Source organism: Podarcis bocagei (assembly GCF_964188305.1).
Source record: "Podarcis bocagei genome assembly, chromosome: 8".
NCBI lineage: Eukaryota > Metazoa > Chordata > Lepidosauria > Squamata > Lacertidae > Podarcis > Podarcis bocagei.
The window spans coordinates 68,362,035-68,389,762 of NC_138133.1; the positions used below are offsets into that span (position 1 = coordinate 68,362,035).

Below are 27,728 nucleotides of genomic sequence, written 5' to 3' on the forward strand. Positions count from 1 at the left end.
AACATTAAATATTATGGCTGGAAGCCTGTGCACACAGTTTGCTGCTTAGATCTCATTACCAATCACCATACAAAGGAGATTTTTCATACCTGCAGATTCAAAGAGATGCTAATGAGAATGTTTCCTGCGATTGCCAACAAGACGCCTAAGAGCAAAGTCTGCAGAAACAAAACATTTGTGTACAGTAATACAGATAATTAGTGGAACAGCAGGCAAATATGCACACAGTTTCATTCATTTATAGAATAACTTGCTGGGGATTGGGGCTGCAAGACTTCCTGCTCTTTCAAGGGTAGGGCTGAGCTATGTTGCCTGCTATTTACAAAAACTCTTCCGTATCCTAACAGCAGAGCCTAAATGGTAAAAGTACCCGAGACATGTTGAATATTCACCTATAGTATGCATCTTGCATACCAGCTCCCCAATTTCCCCATCTTGCCCATAAATAAAATTATTGAGAAAGAAGAAAAAAGACTGAGAATCCTAAGGAGCTGCCAGCACTGATTCCCACCCCACACCCGAATCATACAGAAAGTAGAATTGGTTGTTCTTGTTGTATAAATAAGAAAATAGTCACGCGAGACAATGCCAACATATTGGAGCAGTTTAGCGATGGAACCAATTGGGGTGCGGTCCTCTCTCACTGGAAGCTCCCCATTGGCTAGGTCTTTTCAGAGGTGCTTCCCCATTTGTAGAATTCCCTCCCTGGTGAGATGTGTCTCCCTCCCTCATTACTAACTTTCAGGAGGAATTTTAAAACATTCTTGTTAACCCCCAGGTATTCAGTGGCTGAAAGATACAGCTCCTAGCAACTTGAAATGATTGGGTGTGAAAATCTGTGACTGTTTCACATATTTTTATTTGCTTTAAGTATTTTCTTTTTAAAAATGTTTTTAAATTGTATTATTTTATCTGTGGTTTGCCACCCTGGACTCCTTTGGGAGAAAGTGCAGGATGTGAATTCAGTAAGTAAATAAAAGAGTTCTGGATTTCTAGCAAATACTAAAATGAAATATATATATATAAATTATGCAAATCTGACTAAAAGTATGCAAAACCAGTGTAAGCTTAAGATTCTGAATCAACTTGGCAAAACACAGTGTTTTCTCTATAGAATTTTATTATCTCATCAATTACTTTATTGCCAAAGGAAAATGTGCAGTTTTCGTAACTGTATACAAATCTGTCCCAGGTATTGCTTTCTCAAAGAAATATATCAAGGACAGTACAGTGGTACCTTGGGTTACATACGCTTCAGGTTACATACGCTTCAGGTTACATACTCCGCTAACCCAGAAATAGTGCTTCAGGTTAAGAACTTTGCTTCAGGATGAGAACAGAAATCGTGCTCCGGCAGTGCGGGAGCAGCAGGAGGCCCCATTAGCTAAAGTGGTGCTTCAGGTTAAGAACAGTTTCAGGTTAAGAACGGACCTCTGGAATGAATTAAGTACTTAACCCGAGGTACCACTGTATATAACAACATGTAGAAAGTTTTCAATTTGGTTTAAACTACAAGGAGAGATACATTCAAAGTACAGTCATACCTTGGTTGCCGAACGCCTTGGAACTTGTACGTTTCGGTTCCCGAATGATTGAAAACCGGAAGTGAGTGTTTTGATTTTCGAATAATTTTTGGAAGCCGAACGTCTGCCACAGCTTCCGATTGGCTGCAGGACGCTCCTGCAACTGTATGGCACATTTCTATACCTTCCTTCTAATGCAGCTTAAGGCAACAGATCTAACCAGGCTGTTTTGTAACAGCCATCCTCTCACTCTCTTTCTCTAAGTCCTTAAAAATCACAAGGCAGCAGAGTGATGTAAGGGAAATATTTATACAATGGTGCTACTTTAGATGCTGATACACTATAACTACTCTGTCCATCTAAAGAGATGCGTTAGGCAACCTCTGCTTCAAGAGGGTGGATATTTTTTTAGCATGCTCCATTCCTAAACTTCTAACATACTGTTCAGATAAATTTAGCTTCACTGCTTAAGCTTGAAACAAAACCTTTCCAAGATTGACTGCTCATTTCCTCTAAGGCTACTCAAACAGCTCCCTAAAGATAGTTTTATAGCCAAAGGTTCTATAGCAATAGGGATGAAGAACCAGAGAAAGGGCATGACTCAATGAAATCACTTACAGCATTTTGTTTCAGATCCCACTTGTTTCTCACCAACAGCACACTCAATATTTTTATGCTATATGCGGTCATAAAAAAACTAAAAGAACATGCCGTTGACTCTCACGATGTTACCCAAATAGCCACATTTCCGTAATGTCAATACAAAGTGATATAGATAGCGCAGGCATGGGAAACCTGCGGCCTTCCAAAAGTTGTTGAACTACAGTTCCCATCATCCTGAGCGATTGGCCATGAGGCTGTGGCTATTGAAAGTTGGAGGCCAACAACATCTAGAGAGCCACAGGTTTCCCACTCCTGGCATGGCAGCATTACAGGCCTTTCTCATCGCACCAACATTATACATATACAATGGTACCTCAGGTTAAGAATTTAATTCGTTCTGGAGGTCTGTTCTTAACCTGAAACTGTTCTTAACCTGAGGTACCACTTTAGCTAATGGGGCCTCCTGCTGCCGCTGCTGCCCAATTTCTGTTCTCATCCTGAAGCAAAGTTCTTAACCCGAGGTACTATTTCTGGGTTAGCGGAGTCTGTAACCTGAAGCGTCTGTAACCTGAAGTGTCTGTAACCCGAGGTACCACTGTACACAAGAGATGATTTAGGCAGTATATATTCTACTGCTCAGATATGCTTCCAGCCTGATGGAAGAAACACTGCCACAGGATAAATACAGTAGGCTCTGATGTAATGGATAGCGTCTACCAGTTCAGTGCAGCTGAGCCTACACTCCAGATGAACGTCAGTCCACAATGGTGTGCCACTGGACAGTACTGAATCAGAATTGGCTGTACAATCCAAGAATGGTTCACTTGTCATGGAAGTGACCCCCGAGAAAAGGTAAATTCTCCTTTGACACACATCACACCAGTGACACAGGAAACTTTATACTTTTGGGTTTTAATCCTGTTACAGATATTTATTTCTGCTGGCAGAAATGGGCTTAAGCATGAAGGCACTTCTAGAGAGAATATCAAGGTTCCATGCCAAATATATGTGTTCTGTCACACTTCCTAGACTCCTAACTATATTTCAAAAGCAACAGATCAGTTTAAATCCAAGCACCACCTAAAAGGAAAAACAACAACAACCCTGGATTAATTCCAGCTTTAGTTTTGCATTGCTTAAGTCCTCCAGTTTTTGCTGAATATAAGGTACCTTACTAGATTTGACACGTAAAAATATCAAGGCTGAAACCTTTCTGAAAGAACCATTCAGAATTTTTATAGAAGTTTGGAGAGAAAAAAATTAGCTGGCTTGAACTAAACCAAGGTTAGAATATTTGAAATGCCCCGGGTGAAAGTTTTATATAACTGTGTTAACTGCTGGATTTGTATATTTATTTACGAATCCACAAGATCTACTTATATCCAACGATACTTGGAAAAGACCCACTGAAATCAATCAGCTGGAGTGATTTCAGTTTCAATGGGTCTACTCTGAGTATTACTAATGTTGAAGATCACCTATAACTAACAAAGCAACAGCAAACAAGAAAAATTTAGGGCAGTAACATGCTGTGTTATCATAAAAAGAGAAAGACCTCATCAGGTGTGGTTTGGTAAAGACCACAACATCATTTTCACAATAAAAAGGGCAAGGCACCTAAAAAAGCTTATGTAACTAATAGCGGCACCTTTGAGGATCATGAAAAATAAATAATAAATACACACATAATAAGATCTGGTGTAATAAATATTGTAATTAAGCTTTCGCACGAATTCTTTACAAATAATCTGAGATCTAAAGGGAGGTTGTTTCTTGTTTCTGCTTTGCATTAACAGAAATACCAACGGGATAATGTATGTATACTAAATGCAAGCGTTTCCTAGCTCCTCTGGCAACACAATAGTCACCAAGTGTGCATTTAAACAACCTCTCTAGACCATCACAAAAAAATTATTTCATGTATATTACACCCCATCCCAACGGACTGAAGTTCAGAATAATAACATATGTCACAATAATTACAAAGGAACAATAAAAACAAGATAAAGCCAAGAAGATAAAATGCCAATTTCGATTTAAAAAATAATACTGTGGGCATAATCCAGCCAAATTTAAGTACATTTACATCCTGCTGATTTTAATGAGCAAGGGTTAAGCATGTGCTGAACTCCCATGCAAAGCAATGTGACCTCAGCCTGGGTGGAACTAGATCTCAGACTTTTGATAAGTCCCCAAGATGGAGGGGTTAGCCATCAAAAAACTTCTCTCTTGGAGCCATTGTTCACATTTTGCGTCCAGAGAAAGTTGATCTCAAAACTCTAATGCTGTTTACTCACATTCTACAGTTTGATTAGCATTTGGTAATAATCCAAGGTTCTACTGTCCTAAAAAGGGCTTAACTAGACATTACTGAGTAGACTTAGCTATGGCCAACAGCATCGTTCCCGTGCATCGCCATGGTAACATCCAGTAAAACAAAAGTGGTGTGACCTGACATCATAACACTCAACATTTCCCCCACCTCAGCTCACTGTCTGCCCCTTGCAAGAGAATGAGGAACACTGGTTGCAATGAGGCCACATCATGTGTTTCATTTCTGAAGGATACAGCTGCCACCATCACCTCCTCGTATCTACTTTATGCAGTTAGGGTGGCAAAACCACTTTTGCCTGGGGGACGAAGAGGAGAAATGTTTCGCTCATTGGCTAAGTCATTTTGAACTAGTCATTGCCTCAGGGAAGGGCTGTTGCTCAGTGGTAGGCCTGCCTTGCAAGCAGAACGTTACCACCCATAGAAAGGGAAGACGAGGAGAAGTTCTTTGCCTTCCTGCACTCTTTCCCACAATTCCACAGGGCGCAGCATCTGACGCCACTGGTTCCACATTTCGGGTATTCCTATCACCCCACAGAAAAGCTACCACAGCCACCCAGATTTTGAAACATTTCCACCCGCCAAATCGCTCTCTGAAAACAGCCTCTGGTTGTTTCTGGTGTCCCAGTGGTTGGTTGGTTTTTGCACACTGCCCACGAGGTTTGCACACTTAATGCACCCCTCCTCCAAAGAGTTCATGGTTCTCCTTTGCCCTATAGCATCTTCGCAACCACCTCTCTGGTGTAAGAGTCCTGTATGTAACGCTGACTATACATTTATGGTGCTGAGTGCAAAGAGAGGGACAAAACGAGGCTTTCTTGCAGTAGGGAATTGCGGACGTCTTGTTGTTGCTTTACTGGCCAACATTAAACATTATCGGTGTGCCAGATGCACACTTCTGGCCCTAAAAGTCCCTTATTTAGGGCAGAGGTGAAGACTTCTGTGTAACATTTCGCTTACCTGGTTTGAGTAGTACCACCCGCTGGAAAGAAACCCGCTGCTGCTCTCTTTACGCGCGAGGGTGGCGTTTTGCACCAAGCGCGCCTTCGCCATTGTCAAGGCGACCTTTTGGAAACGCTCTCCGGGGTCTTCAGCTGCGCGCCTCGGACAACCGGGTCGCCCCAAGCAACGCCATCAGCGATCGCAGCAAATGAAACCGGATTTCAGACTTTTCTCCCACTTCCTGGTCTAGGATTGTTTGGGGAGGAGGAGGAGGGGGAAGAAGAAAGGACTGTTTGTTTTTTGAGAGAAGTGGTTACTGTTTTCTTTTGCCCGGAAGTTCACAGGTGCTTTAAGGAGCTCTTGGCAAAAGAGAGAACCTTTGCTGAGATTTGGGGGGCGCGTTATTTATTCGTTTGTTTGGGTGTTTTCCTTTTATTCTTTTTGCGCGAGGGAGGAAAATATTGCAAGTAGCTGTGGACAGTTCTGCAGCAGCGCAAGAGTAGATTTGAGGGCTGCTTGTGTGTTTCGTATATCCCAGCCCCACCTACCCCATGTTTGAGGTGCGGCAGCCTGCCATTTAACTCTTTCAATACCAACGGAGGACACAATAGAAAAGAATCACACCGAAAGGCCGCTGGATCACAGGGAAGGGGGCATGTTCAAATGAACGCCCAATGAAATGCGTCGGTTCCTTGCGAACGGCCATAGGGTTGCAATGGATTTCCCAATGGCCATGGGAATGCAAGCGCCCAACACGTTTCTTCTGAATGGGGACATATTGGACTGCATTAAGGCTAAGCCAAGGGACAATGCACTGTTTGTAAGTCCTCAGTAAAAAAGAAAAAGAAAAAAAGGAGATATTCCTGCAGACTGGGAGCAGAAAAGCAGCGATATGTAGACTAAATCCAGAAAGTATTATCAAAGTCTTGCGTTTGGGCAATGGATGATTTTAAGTTACTATGCTGAATTCTGCTTTCTTGTTAGTTCATAGTGCCTTGGGCAAAAATATTCTTCCCTGGACAGTGTTGGATACTTAATAATAATAATAATAATAATAATAATAATAATAATAATAATAATAATAATAATAATATATTTATACCCCATCCATCTGGCTGGGTTTCCCAAGCCACTCTGGGCAGCTTCCAGCAGAAATAAAAGCACAATAAAACATCAAACATTAAAAAACTTCCCTAAACAGGGCTGCCTTCAGATTTCTTCTAAAAGTCAGATAGTTGTTTATTTCCTTGACATCTGAAGGAAGGGCATTCCACAGAGTGGCTGCCACTACCAAGAAAGCCCTCTGCCTGTAACCTCACTTCTCACATGGAGGGAACCACCAGAAGGCCCTTGGCGCTGGACCTCAGTGTCTGGGCTGAATGATGGGGGTGGAGACGCTCCTTCAGGTACACTGGGCCAAGGCCGTTTAGGGCTTTAAAAGTCAGTACCAACACTTTGACACTCGTTTGAGCATGAAGACCCCATGTTCATCATCGTATGTAAAAATCCAATTGGATCTGGCACATGGGGCAATCTTAGGTATGCTGGCCAGCACCACTGAGTTGTTTCACATGAAATGCCTTCAGTTTCACTCATCGTGCCTCTTATCTGGTTATTGCAAAAGATCATGCTGCAACACCAGCATGACATTGTGCGAATCCCACCAATGGGCCAGTCCGATGGGAGTCTTTTCAGCTGAAAGAAGGTAAGAAAGTTCTAAATAAGTAAGAGGTTGCTGTATGTGCAATCACATGTTCACACAAGTGCCAATCACCAAGCTGGTTGATCATGTGAACTGGACACACTGGTATCCAATCAGTATAAGCCCAATGTCATTGACTGGTTGGGTGCAGAGGAATGGTGGAAGGAGCCAGCTGGGGAGTCCTCCTCCTGGTGCTCAAATCTCCCCAGGGTTGGATTTCCAAGTTATCTCTAAGAACTGAAACCTGTGGAAGGGCCATGGCTCAGTAGCTGAGCATCCACTTTGCATGTAGGAGGTGCCAAGTTCAATCCACAGCATCTGCAGTAGGAGTGGGAAAGACTCCTGGTGTGAAATGTTGGAAGACCACTGCCAGTCAGTGTAGACAATACTGAATTAGATAGATCAACGCTCTGACCCAGGCAGCTTCCGATGTTGCGCACTTAATTACTGGGAGAGATCTGATGCTCTGTTTTGCATGCGGCAGAGAAGTGTGAAATGGGGAAGTATGGAGAATTTCACTTTCTGTACACCCACCTAAACGTGTCAATCATGCCCAAAGCTTCTCCAACTGTTCTATAAATGGAGCCTTAATATTTAAAGGGACACGAAGGGGATGTGGTTACAAGTAGGGAAACCTGTGTTCTGAGATTGCTGGACTCCAGTTCCCATCAGCCCCAGCCAGCAAGGTCAATAGTCAAGAAGGATGGGAACTGTAGTCCAACAACATCTGGAGGGCCAGAGATGCCCTACCCCCAGGTTACAGCATAATGAAGGCAGCCATTGGCGTGCTTACTGGGAATGGCAGGTTTATATTTAGGTATATTAATATTTCTCTCTTTTTTTTTTGTTTGTGGGAAAGCTGCATGAAAAGGGTATGAAACCTTCAGAAGAAGTGCCCATTTTCTTTGGCCCTTAATGTTTAATACCGCCCACCTGTAAGCCTTCTGCGGCTCCAAAGCCAGAACGCTGCTGCCATTTCCTTAAACTGGCACAGGAGGGAGACCATATTTTCAAGCAAAACTCTTTGATTGAATAATTAGGTTGGCAGCCTGCACTCTTTCTCTGCTCCACTCCAGGTTTGCTTATTATTATTACTGGGCAATAGTCCCAGAAACACAAGCCATTCAGCCGTAATAATAGCAGCATGCCCTTCTAGTGCATCTCTGCTCATTTACTGTGAGAAAAGACTCATGGCTCCACTGGCAATGAATGCACATATTACTATTGAGGAATCGCCGCGAGAGCAATTTGGATGGGAAACAGAGAGGAAGGAGAACAGAAGAGAACAAACAAAAGGAAGTGCTTTCGTTAGGCAGTAGATGATAATTGCGCTAGCTTAGAAGGGTTTTTAAAGGATTAGACAAATTCAGGAGAGGCAGGCCTGTCAATAACTGATAGCGAGTGGAACAGACTATAGGGAATTGTTACCTCTCACACACTCACTACCTGAGCTTCCCAGAGCTACCTGGTTGGTTGTGGCCAGTGTTGGAGACCAGTGCTCACATTAAGCTAGGCAGAGAGCCAGTGTGGTGTAGTGGTTTAGAGCGGTAGATTCGTAATCTGGGGAACCAGGTTTGCGTCTCCGCTCCTCCACATGCAGCTGCTGAGTGACCTTGGGCTAGTCACACGTCTTTGAAGTCTCTCAGCCCCACTCACCTCACAGAGTGCTAGTTGTGGGGGAGGAAGGGAAAGGATAATGTTAGCCGCTTTGAGACACCTTTGGGTAGTGATAAAGCGGGATATCAAATCCAAACTCTTCATAGGCAAACTTGCCCCTCCAGATGTCTTGGGACTACAACTCCAATCATCCCTAGCTAACAGGACCAGTGGTCAGGGATGATGGGAGTTGTAGTCCCAAAACTTCTGGAGGGCCGTGTTTGCCTATGCCTGCATTAAGCCAAGTTTCAGTCTCAGACATGACCCAAGAAACCATGACTTGTTCTGGCTAATCCCGGCTCCTTTTTCTCGCACTCTCAGTCCCCTCTGACAATGCCCTTGATGCTTTTGAGGTGTTCCTGTATTGAAGCGCCCTCAATGCATCATCAGCTTGCTCATCGTTGGCTGCACAAATTGGGTGCTGAATTCTCAGAGATTTGTGGCACTCAAGCAATAAATAAATGCAATACATTTAAAAAAATACACAAAGGTTAATTCCCTGCCAGAAAATGCCAGTACACTTCTTGGATATGAAAGGCAAAGAATATAATCCTGACCCAGCAGTGTTTTGTAGGGGTATGAAATCCAATGCATTCAAGGAACTTCTATACCTGCAAAGGATTTCTCAGTTGCTTCAACAGCCTCAGATGTGCAAAGGGATGTTTGTATAGAGCTGCTCCCTTCATTAAAGTGCATGGGGATATCCACTTGTGAAAAGGACCCTTATTTGCAAGACTGCACATTGACCTCTGGATTGGAGAAGGACAGTACTGTACTTTTTAAAAACTTGGTATATTCACAGGGAAGATTTGTTTTTAGGGTGGGATGTCAGAAGAAAAGTTACTTCTGGTGTAACAATGGTGGCTCCCACCCTGGCTACAATTCCATTGTGTGAATACCTTTGAAGTTTATATTTCTGTTTACACATTTTTTTAAAACATCTAAAAATGCATTTCGGTGCTCTTTTAAATTAAATAAAAAGTCAGTGAAAGGTTATTCAAAATCAAGAAACACAGAGCCACTTCTAGTATGTTAATACTGACCGACTCGAAATACTGGTTAGGTTGAATTTTCCACGAGTCATACAGTGGTACCTCGGGTTAAGAACCTAATTTGTTCTGCAGGTCCGTTCTTAACCTGAAACTGTTCTTAATCTGAGGTGCCACTTTAGCTAATGGGGCCTTCCGCTGCTGCCGCTCTACTGCCACATGATTTCTGTTCTCATCTTGAAGCAAAGTTCTTAACCCGAGGTACTATTTCTGTGTTAGCAGAGTCTGTAACCTGAAGCATCTGTAACCTAAAGCATCTGTAACCCAAGGTACCACTGTACTGTGAAAATAGTAGAAAGGGTGTAAACAAGGAGTGTACACACACACACACACACACACACACACACACACACACACACACAATTATATGCAGTAGAAAGCTCTGTAAAATCACAACTTTAATGCAGATAATGTTGTTCTGAAATAGAATATTCCTTTTGCCTTGATCTACCAAAACCACCAACATTTGTGTTGTGGGGTTGGAAGTCCAAAAAAGGGAAAGACAAAAACAGCAGAGCTGTATTGCCCCCTTAGACTGCAATCCTTTACACGGTTAACTTGGAGTAAGTCTCATTGAATAGGGTGGTGAGATCTGATAGAGATGGTCAGTGGTAGGTCATGCACCTGGGACTGGAGGCAACAAACTAAAAGTCCCCAATGTCAACTATATATTACAAGTTGCCAGATTCATCAGACAACATTTTGCTTTCAGTGAGATATCACTAATGAAGTTGACTTCAAACCATTAGTGTAACCTCAGTTCAGGTACTTCAGTCCCAGCCTCCTCGCTGCTAAAACCTTGAAGGTATTCTGACACTTTTAAATTGAATCTGGCACCTTATGGAGATTAGTTTCAAAACTGTGTTAATATATTCTTACGAGAACCAGAGGAGGGTCACATTAACTTTAATAAACCGCAGGCTATTTGGCTCCAGTCATGGCTGCCCTTCCCTGCAGCATTTTCTACTGCCCAGGCATATTAAAAGGTTTGCCTTCTTGTGCCTTATCTTATGCTGAGCATAACAATAGCCCATTAAATGATCAAGCCTTGACCGGGATATTGTATTCTCATTTTCATTTGTACAGCTTGCCGTGTCTTCCTACCCAGGGCAGCCAATGTCACTCCACAGTGCCTGCTGAACAGAGAGGATATTAACCACCCCATGCACTGCTAAACTGTGTACACCTTCTAAACATGGAGGCAGTGATACTCTCTGTCCAATACATTTGCATAGCTAAACTAGGTGCCCCTGAAATTTGACACCTCAGGCAAAGTCCTACCTTGGACCTGTTCTGTCAGCTTTTATTAAACTCCTGTCATTGCAGCTGCTGTATCTAAAGTGCCTCGTTGTTTTAAATACCCTTCTTCTCCTTTTGGAAAATCAAACCAAACTTAGAGGCTAAAAACATAAAGAATGTGAGAAAAGGATGAAAGGATTTTTCATTTGCATCCTCCTTTTTACCATTTCATTGAAGCACACTGATGCCACCAAAAACAGTATTTCTGTTGACGGTGGTCCCTGCCCATCTCATGAGGTGCAATCAATTACCTGTTCTTTTCCACACCTGCATTGATTAGAATGCATCAGAAGATTGACTCTTATCTAGTTAATCTGTGCGCTCAGGAGTGCCAAATTGGCCCCATGACTGTGGGTGCCCAGGGCCATGAGTGCCACGCAGCATGCATGGCCCTGGTACTGGAATTTGTGGGTGCCCGGACCCTTCATGGGGAATTTTGTGGGTGCTCGGGCACCCAGGGCTCCAGGGAGTTGGCAGCTATGCTGCAGGTAGTATCAGGAACCTGGCCAACAGATTCCAGTTAACTTAGTACCTGAGTCTAGTAGCTGAGTCAGATTTGTGAGATCTTTTCTTTAGCTAATTGGAAACTGAAGTCACAGCTAGGGAGGGAATCTATATCAAAAGTAAATAGAAGGCAAGGTCACAAGGGACACAAAGATGGAACGGTTGCACAGGCTTAGGCAAGGAAGTTCTGTTTTCTTTGCAAGGAGATGCAGAGAGAACGTTCAGAACTGAAGCTGACCCAGAAGGATTCCTGCAGGGCTTCTTCTGACCAACCAAAAGGTTAGGATGGACATGAGAGAACTTGAGCTTGGTAAAGCACAGATAGCTAACCAAGATCAGCTTGACTTTCAAGTTCAAGGATGGTGACCTTCCAGATGTTGTTGGCCTTCAATATCCATCAGTCCAAGCCAGCATGGCCAAAGGTCAGGGGTTATGGGAGCTGTAATCCATCTAGAAGACCACAGGTTCCGTATCCTGCTCAAGGTGCAGCTAAAACAAGGAATGAGAAAAGACCGTTCTTCAAGAGCTGATTATATTAGATTTCAAAGCTCTTTATTTCTGGCTAGTCCTTGCATTGTTTTCCTCCTTTGGCTAATGCCAACAGCAACAGATCTCAATGACAAACAAATGAAGCAGATTATAGTTCTCAAGCATCCCACCATCAAGCGACTAAGGCTTACCTGATAGTAAGTCTTATCAAGCTAAATGGGATTTACTTCTGTGCAAATATGCATATGGTTGAGTTCTAAGGCTGAAATGTCACATGCAGTTGGATGGAAGTAAACCGCATTGAACTCGATACAGTGGAACTTACTTCTGAGTAATCATAGGTTCTGGCTGTATGAAAATGATCTTTCTCTCCCTAACAGTCATGTAGCATTTCCCCCCCAAATGTGCATGCTACCTGTGAAGCTGAACAGCTATTATGTGGTTTTTATTATTCCTGTAGTAGACTACAGTATCCAAAGTATACACCATGCATACTTCTTCACTTAGGAGCCAAACACAGCTATGTAAAGTGAGCAGCTTGTTTACAGTAGACCCTTATACTGGTAGGGACCTATGCTATCAAATTAGTGGGAAATCAGTATTCTAGTAAACAGAGGTCAGAGATCAAACCCACAATTTCATATAAAATTCCAGTCCATGTACACAAAATATTAAAATTTAAAAAATCCAAGTCACAAGACCATCAGCTACTCTTAAAGCTAATCAAAAGCAGGGTAAGAGTAAAGGAAGTGATATTTAAATGTAACATTAATCCAAAATTTAATGCAAGAAGCAGTCCTATAATGGATCTCTTGTAAACCTTGACAACTGATTGTCAAACAAGCAAAATGCTTGGGTTCCTTCTTATTCAGATGGTGTCTTAAAATGTCAGTTTGAATAGTATTATAAATATATTCCTCAAACTGTACTGCTTCTTATCTGATAATTATTTGGGCTTTGTTGAGAGGTTTTTGTTTTGCCATTAATTTTATGTAAACCTGAGAAATTGTAACCTCCTTGATGTCTTTGGTTGCCTTGTTTTGTCAATGCACATTCAGGGCTCCACTTTTCCAAAATGGTTTCACAAGCAACGCCTCTTCCAAGGGAACATTAGGAACTTTAGCTCAGCAAGGGATACAACTCACAACACCCTTAGCAAGCTGCCATTCCCAGCATCCTTTGTGCCACTTTAGATTGCAGGTGTGCAGTCCTTTCATATATAACTGAATGCTCCTTCCCAGCAATAATTCTGTTCTAACAGATGTCATGCATTCAGCTGAAGCTAGTTGGATTTGGGGCAATTTACTCTTTACTATCATTAAGCTAGTTCACTGCTTCTAAGCACAATGCAGTTAACATCGCAGCACTAAGTTCTGAAATCAATAAAAAGAAAGAAACTGCTGAATAATAAATGAGAAACGGATGAAGAACAGGAGCCTCTGAAAGCCTATCGTGCTCTGTTTCTTTACCAAAGACCTGGTTCCCCAGTGCCACCAGATGTCAGCATACACTACTTGACTAAAAACAAACATGGGACTTTCTGACAGTGAAATCCTAAAAGCAAAGCAGGTTCCATCCATGCAGAGTTGTGCAAACATGTCCCTCTTTTTGGACAAACTGGATTGTTTCTGTGCTGCCCCACAGAGAGAAGATTGCCTCATTCCCAAATATCAAATGCCACACATTATGTAGCCTGAATCTATATGCAAAACAGTCCAGGTAGATTTCAAACCAATGCGCTCCCAGCCTAAGCTTTCTCAGCTGATGCCTTCATCTTTTCCGGCGAAACTCCAATCTGCAAAACATATTCAGAAGCGCTACGCTTCTGCTGAGGAATACGGAGATGATAAAATAAGAATAGCTTTGCAGAAGGAGCTATAGAGCCATATGGCAGGCATATAAATACAAGCCATATTGTCTATCCTGGTGGTTTTCAAACAATCTGCACTCAGGGAATATTTTTCTACATTTATTTGTCTACTGAAGAACCCCTGCACATTTGCCACTGCATTCCCATGCGCTGGCAAGGATTCTCAGCTGTTTTCTAGAATGGTGAAAGTTCTAGGACTGAGCTCTCCATTTGCCTCACAGAGGAAAGACCAGGGATGTTGCATCCAACTCTTCATCTGCTCAGATTGCTAGTGCACCCTAGAACATGCCCAGCTCTCTTCTGTGGATCTGCTATTGCTAAGGAAACTTGGTTAATGGCAAGTGATTTCCCTTTCAGGATGCTGCTAATTAATGAGCCCCAGTAATGGGCTTGGGCGGGACACGGGTGGTGCTGTGGGTTAAACCACAGAGCCTAGGACTTGCTGATCAGAAGGTCAGCGGTTCGAATCCCTGTGGCAGGGTGAGCTCCCGTTTCTTGGTCCCTGCTCCTGCCAACCTAGCAGTTCGAAAGCATGTCAAAGTGCAAGTAGATAAATAGGTACCACTCTGGCAGGAAGGTAAACGGCGTTTCCGTGTGCTGCTCTGGTTTGCCAGAAGTGGCTTAGTCATGCTGGCCACATGACCTGGAAGCTGTATGCCGGCTCCCTCAGCGAGATGAGCGCTGCAACCCCAGAGTCGGTCACGACTGGACCTAATGGTCAGGGGTCCCTTTAGCTTTAATGGGCTTGGGCAGCCTGAAGGGAGTGGGCCAGATTAATTTAGGAGTCCAGCTATAAGAAGCCTGTGCAAGGACTTCCCTAGCTCAATGGGGCTTTCCCCTCCTCCCTGTGTGCCCCCTATGAACCCAAGATTGGCTTGCAGGGGTCAGGAGAACCCACAATGCAGTGCGCAGTGGGAAGAGAGGGGGAATTGTTCCATCTGGCAAGCTGATATGCATGTACTGATGGAGCAATTGCCATAGCATGCCATTGTATTCCACCCACTGTGCAGGCAAAGTAGCAGGAATTTAGCTGCCTTGAGAGATGGCAAGTACTGTTGATCTACCTTGATCATTTCTCAGTGAAACCAAAATGCTTAAATGCGTCTTGAAAACCCACAATTCTTCAGCAATTCAGTGTTTAACTTTGATTCAGCCGTTAAGCCTGGTGGAATGTGCTTAAACGTAGTCCAGAGCTAACTTTTAAAAGGGCAAAGCTTTGAAATATAGAACACAGAAAGCTGCCTTATACATGGCAGATCTTTGGTCCATCTAGCTTGAAACTGGCCACACCAGCCTTCCCCAGCTTGGTGCCCTCCAGAAATTTTGGGTTACAACCCTGATCAGCCCCAGGTAAATGGCCAATGGTCAGGAATGATGAAAGGTGTAGTCCATAATACCTGGAAGGGAAAGCCTGGCCTACTTTGAATGGCAGAGACATGGCATTAGCTCTGTTTAGACATAACACCAAACCATAGTTCAACATTACTTGAATGAGCCTTGGGTTCACAAAGTTCCTTCTCCTCTCTCTCTCACACACCAATTTGCTCTTGCAGTTTTACTTTTGTGGCCAACAATAGCTTGCCGTTACATCCAAATAATTTGACTAGCATTTCCAGTTTTGGTTTACAGGCAAACTATTGTTTGTACAAACCATGGTTTACATCTGTAGATTATTATTTTTTGCATCTGTTTTGCCTCTGGTTCCATCTACTTTTGGTCTCCGTGGCTTCTGTCCCACCAGCCCCAATGGGCAGTAGCCTCTTAGGGAGGCTGTAACATTCTGCTGCCTCCGCAGGCTATTCATTTCTTAAGCTTTGGTTACCCCTCTGTTATGTCCTGCTTGCCACATCCCTTTGTGACATTTGAGTGGTTCAGCCAATTACTGCCAGGGGGATTTATAATGTCACTGACACTACCATATTATTTGTTAGTACACGGGAATCAAAATGTAGATACATACTTCAGGTTATACTGTCTGCTCCCTTAAGGCAGAGTACTTTCTGAGCAGCCCACTGTAAGAAACCAAATGAAATGACTTGGATAGGTGCATAATTTGCTTACTTCAAGCACACATGTGCAGACACACACGCACTCAGACACACAACCCACACACCAGTTTTCTGTTAAGAATGTTACTGAACCCTTTTTGAAAACAATTGGTATGTAAAATATGTTTTGCAGAAATGCCACGCAAGATTTACCTTCCTTCAGGGGAGGTAAATCTTTTCTTGTCATGAATTTGATTCTGTGTTTAGAATCTGCAGAACATTCCTTATCATATTTATTATGTTTCCACCATATTATAACAATTTTAAAGTTAAAAGGTCAGTGGTTTATTCCATATTTCATGGCTGTGTCCCCTTTTGGGCTTGTTTAGGCATCAGGAACTGATCTTTCTTTTGAAAATAACTTTTTGTGTGTGTGTATTAAAGGTCGTTTGATATACAGTATTTAGAGATTGGCTTTTTACTGTGGGTATAAACATGATGGAAAGAATAATGTAAAAGAGAGAGAGAGAGAGAGAGAGAGAGAGAGAGAGAGAGAGAGAGAGAGTGTCCTAAATTGAAATCAAGCTGTACCAGACAAGGAAGTTGATTATAGATGGAAAAGATTTATGGGGATTTCAATCAGAGAGGCTTATGGGCGTAACACATAGAGCTGGTTGTTGTGGATCATCTTGTTCCATGTCCAGTTTTCACACATATGGAATAAATGGAATCTACCCAAATTCCAAGCCCCCAAGGCTTTCTTTAGCTTTGTAATTTACTCTTACAAGAAAAAGTTTTTGTGTGTTTTTTGAAGGACAGCAATCCCACCACATATGCATAGTGGGGTGGGGGAGGCAACTTCACTTTCTAGTTGATTGAGAATTTTTGGGTTGGGCTTTAAAAACAATAATAACAACGCAAAGCAGTTTGGAGAAATACATGACGAATCTATATAATCCAGTACAATAGTTTCTCTTCCATAAAACAGGCACAGCTTGGCGAGTTCAAGAATTTCTCATTTGATTATCATAGGTTATAAAATCACTATTAAAGTATGGAGTATATATAAAGTAAAGTTATTAAAGTTGGTTTTGTTTCAACATTAGGGGTGAGTGGTGCCCTCTGGAAATGGGATGGCTATCAACTCTAGTCTTGCTGGAGAACACACAAAGAGAGCTCGCCGTGTGGGAGTCTTTGCAAAAAGACAATTGTGAATTGGAATTTTCCTTATTCGTTTGCAGAAAGCGTTCGCGCTCCCAGTTGGTGGATGACCTTGTGTTTTGCAGTCTTCCTCTTCCATTTGGGATTTTGACTGATGGAGAACCAAACTAAATGTCTTGAGGCAGTTGTTGACATTTCTATCACATTCACATATGAAGCACATGAGGTTCTGTTTATAAAGAGGTGGGGAAACTCTGTTCCTCCAGTTGTTGTTGGACTCCAACTTTCATCAGCAGCCAGTGAGTATGTTCGGGGTTGGTGGAAGTTGTTGTCATTGTTGTTTAGTTGTTTAGTCGTGTCCGACTCTTCATGACAGTTGTAGTCCAACTGGTCCACTGGTAGAAGGGAGGGAGAGGTGATTCCATTCTTACCTCACAGTATTTCATTATTGTAAGCAATGGAGCAATGTAAGCTCAGTTCTTCTATTTATTTTCTTTATTTACTATATTTAAATAGAGCCACCCAATAAAAATTTCCCCTGGGTGGCTCACAGCATGAAATAATAACATCCAATTAAAAGCACAATATCATAAAATAACAATTTGCAGGATAAACATTTCCATCACAGAGAAGAATAAAAGCAGATAATTAATGAAATAAACACCACATAAACAGTGGTTCAGAATGCCAAAGTCAGAGCCCTGTGAGGATTTTATTTTTAAAACGCCTCAGCAGACTCACCAGCTTTGGGTGAAAGAAAATCAATGAGAGGCTTCAGGATTCTGTCTAGTTCTACATATCTCAGGAGGCGAACCACCTGAAGTGGTTCCCCATTGCTCCTGTGCAGGGCTGTTTTAAGCATATGTGGCGCTGGGGTGCAAAGATCTGCCCAGTACCCCCCCCAGGTTGCCCACTCCCAGGCATGCAAGAGTGCGAAGCCAGCCAGCCGCCTCAGCGTCTCGCTGGCTCGGTCGCCCCCAAACTCGCAGTGCAGAGCTACCCGCAGCAGAAGAGCCAGCCGCGGCACTCCGACCGATGGGCGGGCTCTTCCCCGGACTCAACTCTCGGGCCCTAGACTCTCGGCCTAGTGTCCCTGAGACATGGGTGCCCCACACCCTCCCTTAGCACCTATGGGTAAGACGGACCTGCTCTTGTGCTGGGAAAGGGGATAGGAAACTGCTGTCATAAGCCAAAACGTTACCAGATAGTGCTTTGGCCAAGGCAAGGTGATGTCCTTTATCCTTCCAATAGCCAGACCACCCTCCCACTCTCTCTGAAGACCAAATCAAGTGTGTGCTCCTCCCTATGTGTTGTCCACTGACAACATGGGACAGCCATGAAGTCCTGAGCTGCTCCAGGCAAGGCAGGCTCAGCATGAACGTTGCCAGTTCTACAACACTGACTTGGGGTTATACAACACTGCACTCAAGTTGACCTCTGCCAGCTCAGTAAAGGAGAACATTGGCTAGCACCAACAGCATCCCCAATCTTTCCCACAACAGGTAAAGGTATTCAAAGCCAACTCCAAAACAAAGGGGCTTTCTGGTAAGCAGAATTGATGCCACAGCAGCCTTCTAGCACCAGGTACCCTGGGGGTAGCTGGAGGCAGAACTGAGTAAAATCCACTCCACCCAATTCACACACCCAGGTCTCAGCTATACAAGTCAGGTGAGCTCCCTCATTCATAGCTAAACTATGGCCTTAATATGTACTGATGTGGCACATAATAAGAATTGCAGCAGCACCGGACCAGGAGCCTCTGTAGCCAAGTCACCAAGTTACCTGCAAGGTAGGATCAGTAGAGGGATGGCCTGAAGCCATTGCTGCCCCCTCTGCTTTTCTGAATGCTATAATTTACCATAGTACCTTCTCCTCCCAGAAAAATATTGCAAAAGGATACCTCTATAGCACACCCTTTACTCCAACACCTCCCATCCCATCCATCCTGCACTTGCAAACAAGTGAATGCTTCCCACTCACCCCATTTTAATTTTAAAAACCCCTGGGAATCGACAGCCTCATAGCGGACCATGGTAATCTTGGTGCTTAAAACCATGGGGACATAACTTCAGTACCGAGAGCTGCAGCAATATTTGCATCTGGCTGCTCCCTTGGAATCCTGTCCACCACTCCCAGGCCTTGAAAGCATTTGCAATCACAGACTTTCAGTTTGGTTTTGATGCCTTTTAAGGACTCCCTCCGTGATGCAGTGTTTCCTCTGCTCCCCTACCCCACCCCTCCCATCACACATAGATGTTTTCCAGTGCATGCGAGCGCTGCTGAAGCATGAGAGATGATGTTACCGTTGTAAAAAAGGAGGGATTGTCTTTGAAGTGGCTTTTGATGAGATTCCTCTTGATGAGATTGTGCATGACACTAACCACAAAGGGAAAAAAGCAGATTGAAAAGAGAGAGTGGTTTTAAGTCAGAAGCAGCAGCCATATGAGCGCAGGGGTAGAACAGCATCATTAAAAACTTAAAGCGCTGATCACAGCTGTGCAAATGCGAGGAAGGGGCTTGCTCCCATGTTTTTAAGCTGCTGGGAATTCTTCTTGGAGGCCCTAAATCCAGATCTTCAATGTAAATGTAGCTCCCATGAATCCACCCCCACAAAAACAAAGGCCCCATTTATCTTTAAAAAAACAACAACCCCAAAACTTGGCTTCTACAGCTATTGCGTAGGTGGAACTTAGCAAAATGTCTTTTTTATTTTTAATAAATTAATTGCCTTAAGGAGATCTAAAGGTACTTTGAGAATCTACCACTTATGGTAAGGGAATATATTCCCTAAAATTGTGAGGTGATGATTTAAAAAGTCATTTCTTTGGAGTCAGTGCCCAGAAGCAAAAGGGGCTACATGTTTTTAGATCTTATCATAAACCAGCCGCCAATTAGCTGTGGCTTCTCAGACGTCCACATGTGTTTAAAAGAGACAATCTGCACAACGGCATCACAGTATTTCCTGCACAAGAATGTTTCCCCTGGGTAACGTGGAACACTTGAAGTGGCACATAGTTGTGTATGTTACATGTAAAGATGTCTCCAAGATGTCCTCTTGACATCTTGGACATAATCTTTTATGGGGTCATTTTCCCTCATAGTCATGTATTCTCTCTGCACCCCGAATTTAATTTGTGGGTGGGTACTTTGCAGCTATCCACTGGAATTGGCTATATCTGTCTCCTGCAACCTGGTGCTCTTCAAATATTTAGGACTCCAATTCCCATCATCCCTGATCATTGACCATTGACCATGTTGGCAGGGGCTGATGGGTGCAATATGGAGGAAATCTATTTCCCCCATACTAAAATGTCACAGCACTCTCTATGATCTGTGCCTTAGTCATGCTAAACATCTTGATATCCATATTCCCTCTATTTCACCTTGTAATCTATTCTCAACATAACATCCATCTAGAGAACAATGCCTTTCCCCCTGAAATCTGTTCCTCTTAATCTTTTTACTATCTGGATGGCTGGAGTTGTACCTACATTTGTCTTAGCATCTGTTCATTTATCTGTTCATTTAAAGCATCTATGCTAACTACTCTTGGTCTCATCAAACAAGCGAAGCACACTTGTAATCTTTACAAATATATACATGGCAGTCGTTTTTTATCTGATCTACATCTTTCTGCATCTGATGGAACCTTGGACTTGAAGAGAACTACACATGTGCTTTGCTGTACCCAAGCCATATTTCTGAGCTGTCTTCCGAGCTCACAACTACTTTCATCTTTCCCCTTAAAACCTTTGCTGTGCACCTTTTAAATTATGTACATGTTGAGGGGCTAGGAAAAGAAAAGGTGCTATTTCACGATCTTTCATGACGGTAGTATGAAAAAATGTGCATACACAAGCACATTCAGGCGCTATTATGTATATTGATGCTGTGATAATAACTTCCCTGTTGGAACAAAACAAGGGCCATCTATCCTAGTATTTCTGCTTCCAAAAGCAGCCTGCCAGATGCCTCCAGAAACCAACAAGCAAGGCGTGAAGGCCATCTCTGGGTGTTTCTCCCATCATCTGGTGCAGGGAAGAGCCAATCTCAGTGGTAGAGCATCTGTTTCCCATGCAGAAGGTCCCAGATAGATCTTGCTGAGCAACTTCCAGGCCACTGTTCTTGTGATTCTTTATCATGGGCAAACCAGACTTGGACAAAGAGGGGAGCCCTTCAAATCTCTGACGTCTCCAGGTAGGGCTGAGACAGACTCCCTGTCTGAAGAGCCACTGCAAGTCAGGGTAGACAATGCTAAAATCTAATGGGTCTGACTCAGTACAAAGTAGCTTCATATGTTCCAGTGGTATAGAAACACTGCTTCTGTACTTCTGTGTTTAATTTAGCTATCATCACAACTAGTTGTTAATGATTTCTGCTCTGTGAAAAGAAACTATCTAAACATCCTGTTATGATGTACTATGCCAAGAAGTATTTTCTGTGGTTTGTCTTCTCCTGCCTTCTCCAAGATCCTACATAAGTCCTCCATGTCCTTTACAGTTCTTGATTTGAAGGACTGTCAGGAGGGCAGTCCTCTGTTTGAAGGGCTGCCCTTTTTGCCTCACGTCTGGTATATATTTAAGCACAGGAACTTGGTTAGAACATGTTCACCAACTATTAGCACGCGAGAAGGCCCACATGTCACCTACAAGAGGATGATAATAATAATTTCAAATCTGCATTCATTAGCATGTGGAAATATTTATGCAAATCTGCATTCCTTTTGCCTTTATCATTTTCGGGTGATGTATTCCCTCTTTTCCCCCCGGCAGTCCATTAGCGGCTACCCTGATGGCCTCATCCCCATTTCATCTTGATGCTCTCATTGGTTAGGGAATACAGGAGCTGTAGTTCAAGATCTGAGTGGGGGGACGACGACACAATATCCCAATCCCTATTGTAAAGAACTATTCAGATTGAGGGTGCCTAATAAAATGAACAAACACAAAAATAAATGGGCATTCTGTCCAATGTGGGCTTGCATTTCAATCACACATCCGACTGGAGGGATTTAATGCTTGTTTGTGAAGACAACCTGTTTGCCTACTTCTGTTTTTCTAAACCAAATGAAAAGTAGGAAGGGCTGTGGCTCACGAGCAGAGCATGTGATTTGTAGGCCAAAGATCCCAGGCTCAGTCCCAAGTATTTCCATGTAGAGATAGGAGAAACTTATCTCTGAAATCCTGGAATGCTGCTGGAGAGCTGGAGACCAAACTGATCTAGATGGACTAATCCAGGCATAGGCAAACTTGGCCCTCCAGATGTTTTTGGGACTACAACTCCCATCATCCCTGACCACTGGTCCTGTTAGCTAGGGATGATGGGGGTTGCAGTCCCAAAACATCTGGAGGGCTGAGTTTGTCTATGCCTGGACTAATGGTACGACTCAGTCTAAGGCAGCTTCCTATGTTCCCATGTTCCTAACTAAAAAGCCTAAATTGCTTAACCTTTCCTCATAGAGAAAGCTAATTGGGATAAAGGAACAGTGTTCGCCTCCCATGATACATATGAAGTGTAATTAACCTAATATAAACAGATCTCTTGTTACCCAACTTTTTCGTTTGTTTTTTTAACCATACATAAGAACCCCATTTAAATTGTAAATTGACAGTACTTGTACATGCAATTTTATTTTCTTCACAGCTGCCAGATGGTGTGGAGCAGATGATGCTTTGCCACTAAAGAGGGTCTGAATTTTAAACAGTCGAGATCATAGCAGGCTGCTTCACAGTATCCCCCGCCCCACCCATTTTAATCCTTGACTAAAAGGACTGGGTGCCCTTTTGATCCCAGCACTGAGCAGCCAAAACCCAGACACCACTTCTTCTTTGTTTTAATCAGTGCCAGACAAAGAGAGGAAAGGACCAATTGATCTTCTCTCATTTGTCTTCGCTTTGGGAGACAAACAAGCAAAGGTTGCGCCATTCCAGATATAAATTGCCTTGGAATTGTGTGGTCACAAATCACAGGACATTTTCCTTCTGGAAAGTTGGCTGATGATCTCTACTGGTGTCCTTGCTGTGGTGTCACCTGCTGCAAGATGACGCGGTAGTTCTGGCCCAGAAGAATAAGGTATTCTAATATAGTATGGAAAGTGAGCACACGACCCATATGTAATTTGTGTACATGCTGTTGCTGACATTGCCTACCATTCAGTGTTTAATAACCACATAAACCTACCATGTCTAATTCTCCACCCCTTGCTTTTCCAGTCTGGACACTATCCTCTTCCCAACTGCACAATTCCCCCCACAACTCTGCATTTAGTGTCCAAGTGGACACTAAAAGAAAATACTGATTTGATGATAAGTGCTTTTGTACAGCTGTCTGTCTGTCTGAGCTTCAAAAGAGTGTGCTTCAGTGTAGATTGTTTAGGGTTTGGTTCTCCATTCAGATAATAGTTCAGTCATAGTAAGAAGCCATCATCTCAGCTACATCACCAGTAGAAAGGGATCAATAATAAAGTTCATCTGATGAACAGAATTGGGAGAAGGATGAAATTTATAAACTTTGAACACCATTCTGAGAACTTTTCTTACGGTGGTTTATGGGGTTTTTAAGAAAGAAAAAATGAATGGTCTGCCATAGAGTTATGGAAGGGCTGTAGCTAAGCAGTAGCTGGAGAGATTCAGGCCCTGCCATCTTCAGGTAGGGCTGGGAATGCTCCCCCCCCACACACACACACATCTGAAACCCTAGAGAGCAAACAATGCTGAGCTAGATGAAGCATTGGCCTGACTTACCCAGGCCCACTAAGTCCTACTTAAGTTCTCAATGTACCTGTACAATGGTGTTGGTGTCAGTTTTATCCCTCAGATCAGCAATTGCCAAGGTATTTCAGTGAAATTAGAGCCCACTCTCACCTGAAGGAAAATCTTCCCTACGAATATTTAACCTCTCTAAAGTTAAATAACAAAAGCAAAGGTCTTAAAACAGGTTCTCTGTTCAAAAACCAAAAGTCACTAAATAGCAATATTAGGTAGGTCACCTCCATGCCATACATTTAAAGTACTTGGTTTACCCCAATGAATTCTGGGAGCTGTTGTTTGTTAAGGATGCTGGGAATTGTAGCTCTGTGGGGGTAAACTACATTCCCATAATTCTTTGGGAGCAGCCATATGCTTTAAATGTATGATATGGACTGACAATGAAATTTCACAAAGAATCTCACAGGATTTTTCTTTTCACATTGTTGACATAAAAAAACCTCTGCTTCCTCTCCCATAATGTAGGTGGTTCCATGCAACCGAAAGCCCTAACTCCCTCCTAGCTTTTCGTTCCTTTTTGAAGAACAAACAGAAAAACCCTCAATGTTGTACTTTCAGTTATACATTTCTACAGGAGGTCACCAATGTCGTGTCCTACAGATATTGTTGGACTACAACTCTCATAATTTTTGACCATTCACCATGTTGGCCGGGGCTGGTGGGTGTTAGAAGGCACCACATGAACTCCCCTTCTACTAGACTGTCTGTTGCTTTCACTACAGAAGATTAACATGACCACCTCTGTGGAGTTTGGCTTACAAGCTTGGGAGTTGAACACAATGACCCATCTTCCAGAAGAGTAATGGCAGAAGCTGGCCCCACTGGACTCCAGTGATTATTATTATTATTATTTTCATGGTCTCTTCCAACTCTACAATTCTATGATTCTATGAAGTATAAAAGTCAAATGAGTTGTTGGTGGCAGAGACCTCTTCCCGAGATGTAATAATGGAAAATTCCCTTCAAGAACTGGTGTTTAGACCTCACAAAAATGCGCAGCAAATTGCACTGTGATTTATTTGTCAATGTCTTTATAGGCTGGGCGTTACTTTACCCCACAGCTGGAGTCAATTTTTAATATTTAAAAGTGGAAAGAAAGCAAAACCTAAACACATACAGATTTGTCTGTTTTAGATTGTGCTTTCCCCAAACATTACCGTTTAGAGCTGAACCCTGAATATATTTCACTGGGGGAGGGGACAGCTGGCATCCTAACTCTAGCTGGGCAGATTATATAGAACGGCCTCCTAAACTGCAGTTTATCTGATCTGGGATCCGTAACCACTTCAAGGGTCAGGAAATTGCTTTTGCATTATGCCCCTTTTCCCTGATAAAGAACAACAGTCTGTGCGTACGTTTGCCTTCAGTATCCAGTCTCTTGTGGGGCAAACACTAACGGCATCCGTGTCACCCAGGAGATTGCAGCCACAGAGATAAGAAAAGAAGAGTCATTCCGTTGTCTGGAGAGATCACTTATCAGTTCGCATGGCGAAGGTGTTTTCAATGGAGCCCAAAGACGGAAGCACACAGCTAGATTGAGGCAGCACCTGGGGTTGAAATCTTGCACCCTTACGATTTTTGTATATTATTTTCACTAACATATGCATTTTTATGGGCACTTTACCTACTATATGCATTTCTCTCCATGTTACTTGGTTGAAGAACTGCATTGCAAAATTCAGAAAAGTGTGACTTTTGAAGGATGGTTGTGTCTCAGTTCTTGAATTGTACCAGATAGTGGAGATTTGACAGGCTCACCTTTAAACAGGAATTGAGTCAAATTTCTACCCTGTCCCTACTTTGCAGAGCAGGTGCACATAGATCCAGCAACTCCTCTCTTCTCAAAGAACCTGTGGGGCACCCACTTTGGATTGGGACTGTGGTGCAGGGATGGTCTAAGCCTTTTCTCTCCCTCCTCATGGCCTCCGCTCCCCAAATTGTCCCTTGCCTAGAGTTTTTATTAGCCACAGAGGGGGAAACACACAGGCCCTTGCACCTGTATGTTTCCTCCTCTGTGGCTAATAATTGTTTTCAGGGAGAGGTTTGAATTATGGTTGTGGCACGCACACACTGTAGCTGATATTAGAAAAAAGAACGGCACGTTTGGGAGTTCCAGTCATGGCTGTCACATGTCCTGAAGTGGGAGAAGGAATACCTTGAGGTGCTCCATCTACTGCTGGGCTGCAACTCCCTTCATCTCTGACAATTGTTCATTCTGGCTGGGGATGATGGGATTTGTGTTCTCCATCCCTGTTGTAAAGGTCTCTGCAAGTCTATTTCCAGCCCTTTCTTTAGTGCCAACCATGTGCATGGCCCTTTATTGAGTACAAAAGGAAAAGTCCCTGCCTCAAGGAGCTTACAGTCTGAAATTCTGTGGTAAAAAGGTAAAAGGCAAAGGACCCCTGGACAGTTAAGTCCAGTCAAAGTAGGCTATGGGGTTGCGGCATTCATCTCGCTTTCAGGCCGAGGGAGCCAGTGTTTGTCCACAGACAGCTTTCTGGGTCATGTGGCCAGCATGACTAAACCACTTCTGGCACAATGGAACACCATGAGCGAAACCAGAGTGCATGGAAACGCCGTTTACCTTCCCGCCACGGCGGCACCTATTTATCTATTTGCACAGGCGTGCTTTCAAACTGCTAGGTTGGCAGGAGCTGAGACAGAGCAACGGGAGCTCACTCCATCGTGGGGATTTGAACCGCTGACCTTCCGATCGGCAAGACCAAGAGGTTCAGTGGTTTAGACCACAGCGCCACCAGCTTACAGTCTGCAATTCTGTGCAGGGAAAATGACAGAGGAAGGGTGCAGGGGGGAGTAGCAGAAATGAGTGAAGTATGGGTAAACAACATGAAGATATTTCAGTTGCATGTGCTTAGCCTTAGTTACAGTAGAGAGCAGAAGGAGTCAGTGAGTTATATCCTGCTTTTCAGCCAAGATTAGCTTACAAAGTCACTTGCAATTAAAATCCACACAGATGTACAATAAAATCATGGATATGTTGGTATGTGTATGGCAGTCTCTTCTAGCTCCTGGCGGTTGATGACATAGTCCAGGATCCAGCCTCTTCACCCCTGAGCGGGAAGGCGGAAGGAGCTGGAGCTGGACTCGGGGGCTGCCTGGTGGTGAAGAGGCCAGCCCACAGAAGCAACTGTTTAGTTAAGCTGTAGCGTATTTTGGCCCCTGGCTCTGCGTGACACAGTCCAGGTTCCAGACTCTTCCCTTCAGAGGGAGGGGACTGGAAATGGACTTGGGAGCTGGTTTACGGCGAAGAGGCTGAGCCACAAAAGCAGCCCTTATCTCTCTGTTTATCCCATAAACACTGTGGGCTTAGAGCCGACCCAATACACCTTGCAGCCTGAGGCAAAGGAGAAGATTGTGCCTTCCCCTATTCTGTATACAAAAGTCAACAGTTGAATCTCATTTCTACACTGGCAATGGAACTGTGTGCCCTCTGCTACAGCTGAGGTAAGCAGGCTAGCTTAGTGGCTAGCAAGGGATACCTCATTGTACATACAATTCTTCTCTTCAACACCTTTCCAGCCAAAGGCGGTCACCTCACTCTGCCTAATGGTAGGGCTGGGCCAAAGTGGAACACATATCCTCAACCAATCTTCTTCATTAGCCCTGTCCTAGATATAGTATCTACTCCCCCATCAACCTACAATCAGCAAGTGCACAGAGATGTTCCCCAGGGTGCTTCCACTATCTGAGATAAGACTGGGTGCTGACTGGGGAAGGGCCTTCGGAAGAACAATGTCCTACATATGGAATTCTTTTTCCAGGGAGGCTTCCCTGTCACCTACATGAATTTCTAATGGCACCAGACCTTTCCATTTTCCCAGAC

General features: G+C 43.4%; 1 protein-coding gene and 1 long non-coding RNA gene across 4 annotated transcripts in view; both read right to left on the reverse strand.

Moving 5' to 3' along the window:
* The window catches only part of NIPAL2 (NIPA like domain containing 2), a 52,310-nt gene extending 46,426 nt beyond the window's left edge, over positions 1-5,884 (reverse strand). Inside the window, exons 1-2 of one of the 3 annotated variants that reach the window (XM_081204960.1) lie at positions 5,418-5,884; positions 90-158 (exon numbers count right to left, since the gene is read on the reverse strand). In XM_081204960.1, coding sequence (XP_081061086.1) covers positions 90-158; positions 5,418-5,510 — 162 coding nt within the window. In that variant the 5' untranslated portion in view covers positions 5,511-5,884. The remainder of the gene's footprint in view (positions 1-89; positions 159-5,417) is intronic. The other 2 variants (XM_081204961.1, XM_081204959.1) reach the window with 2 other exon arrangements.
* Positions 5,885-13,533: 7,649 nt separating this feature from the next.
* LOC308592671 lies at positions 13,534-15,758 on the reverse strand. Its single transcript, XR_014010613.1, has 2 exons — positions 15,620-15,758; positions 13,534-13,893 (listed from the first exon to the last, which is right to left on the reverse strand). It is a non-coding gene; the product is annotated as an uncharacterized lncRNA (long non-coding RNA).
* Between the last annotated feature and the right edge of the window lie 11,970 nt (positions 15,759-27,728).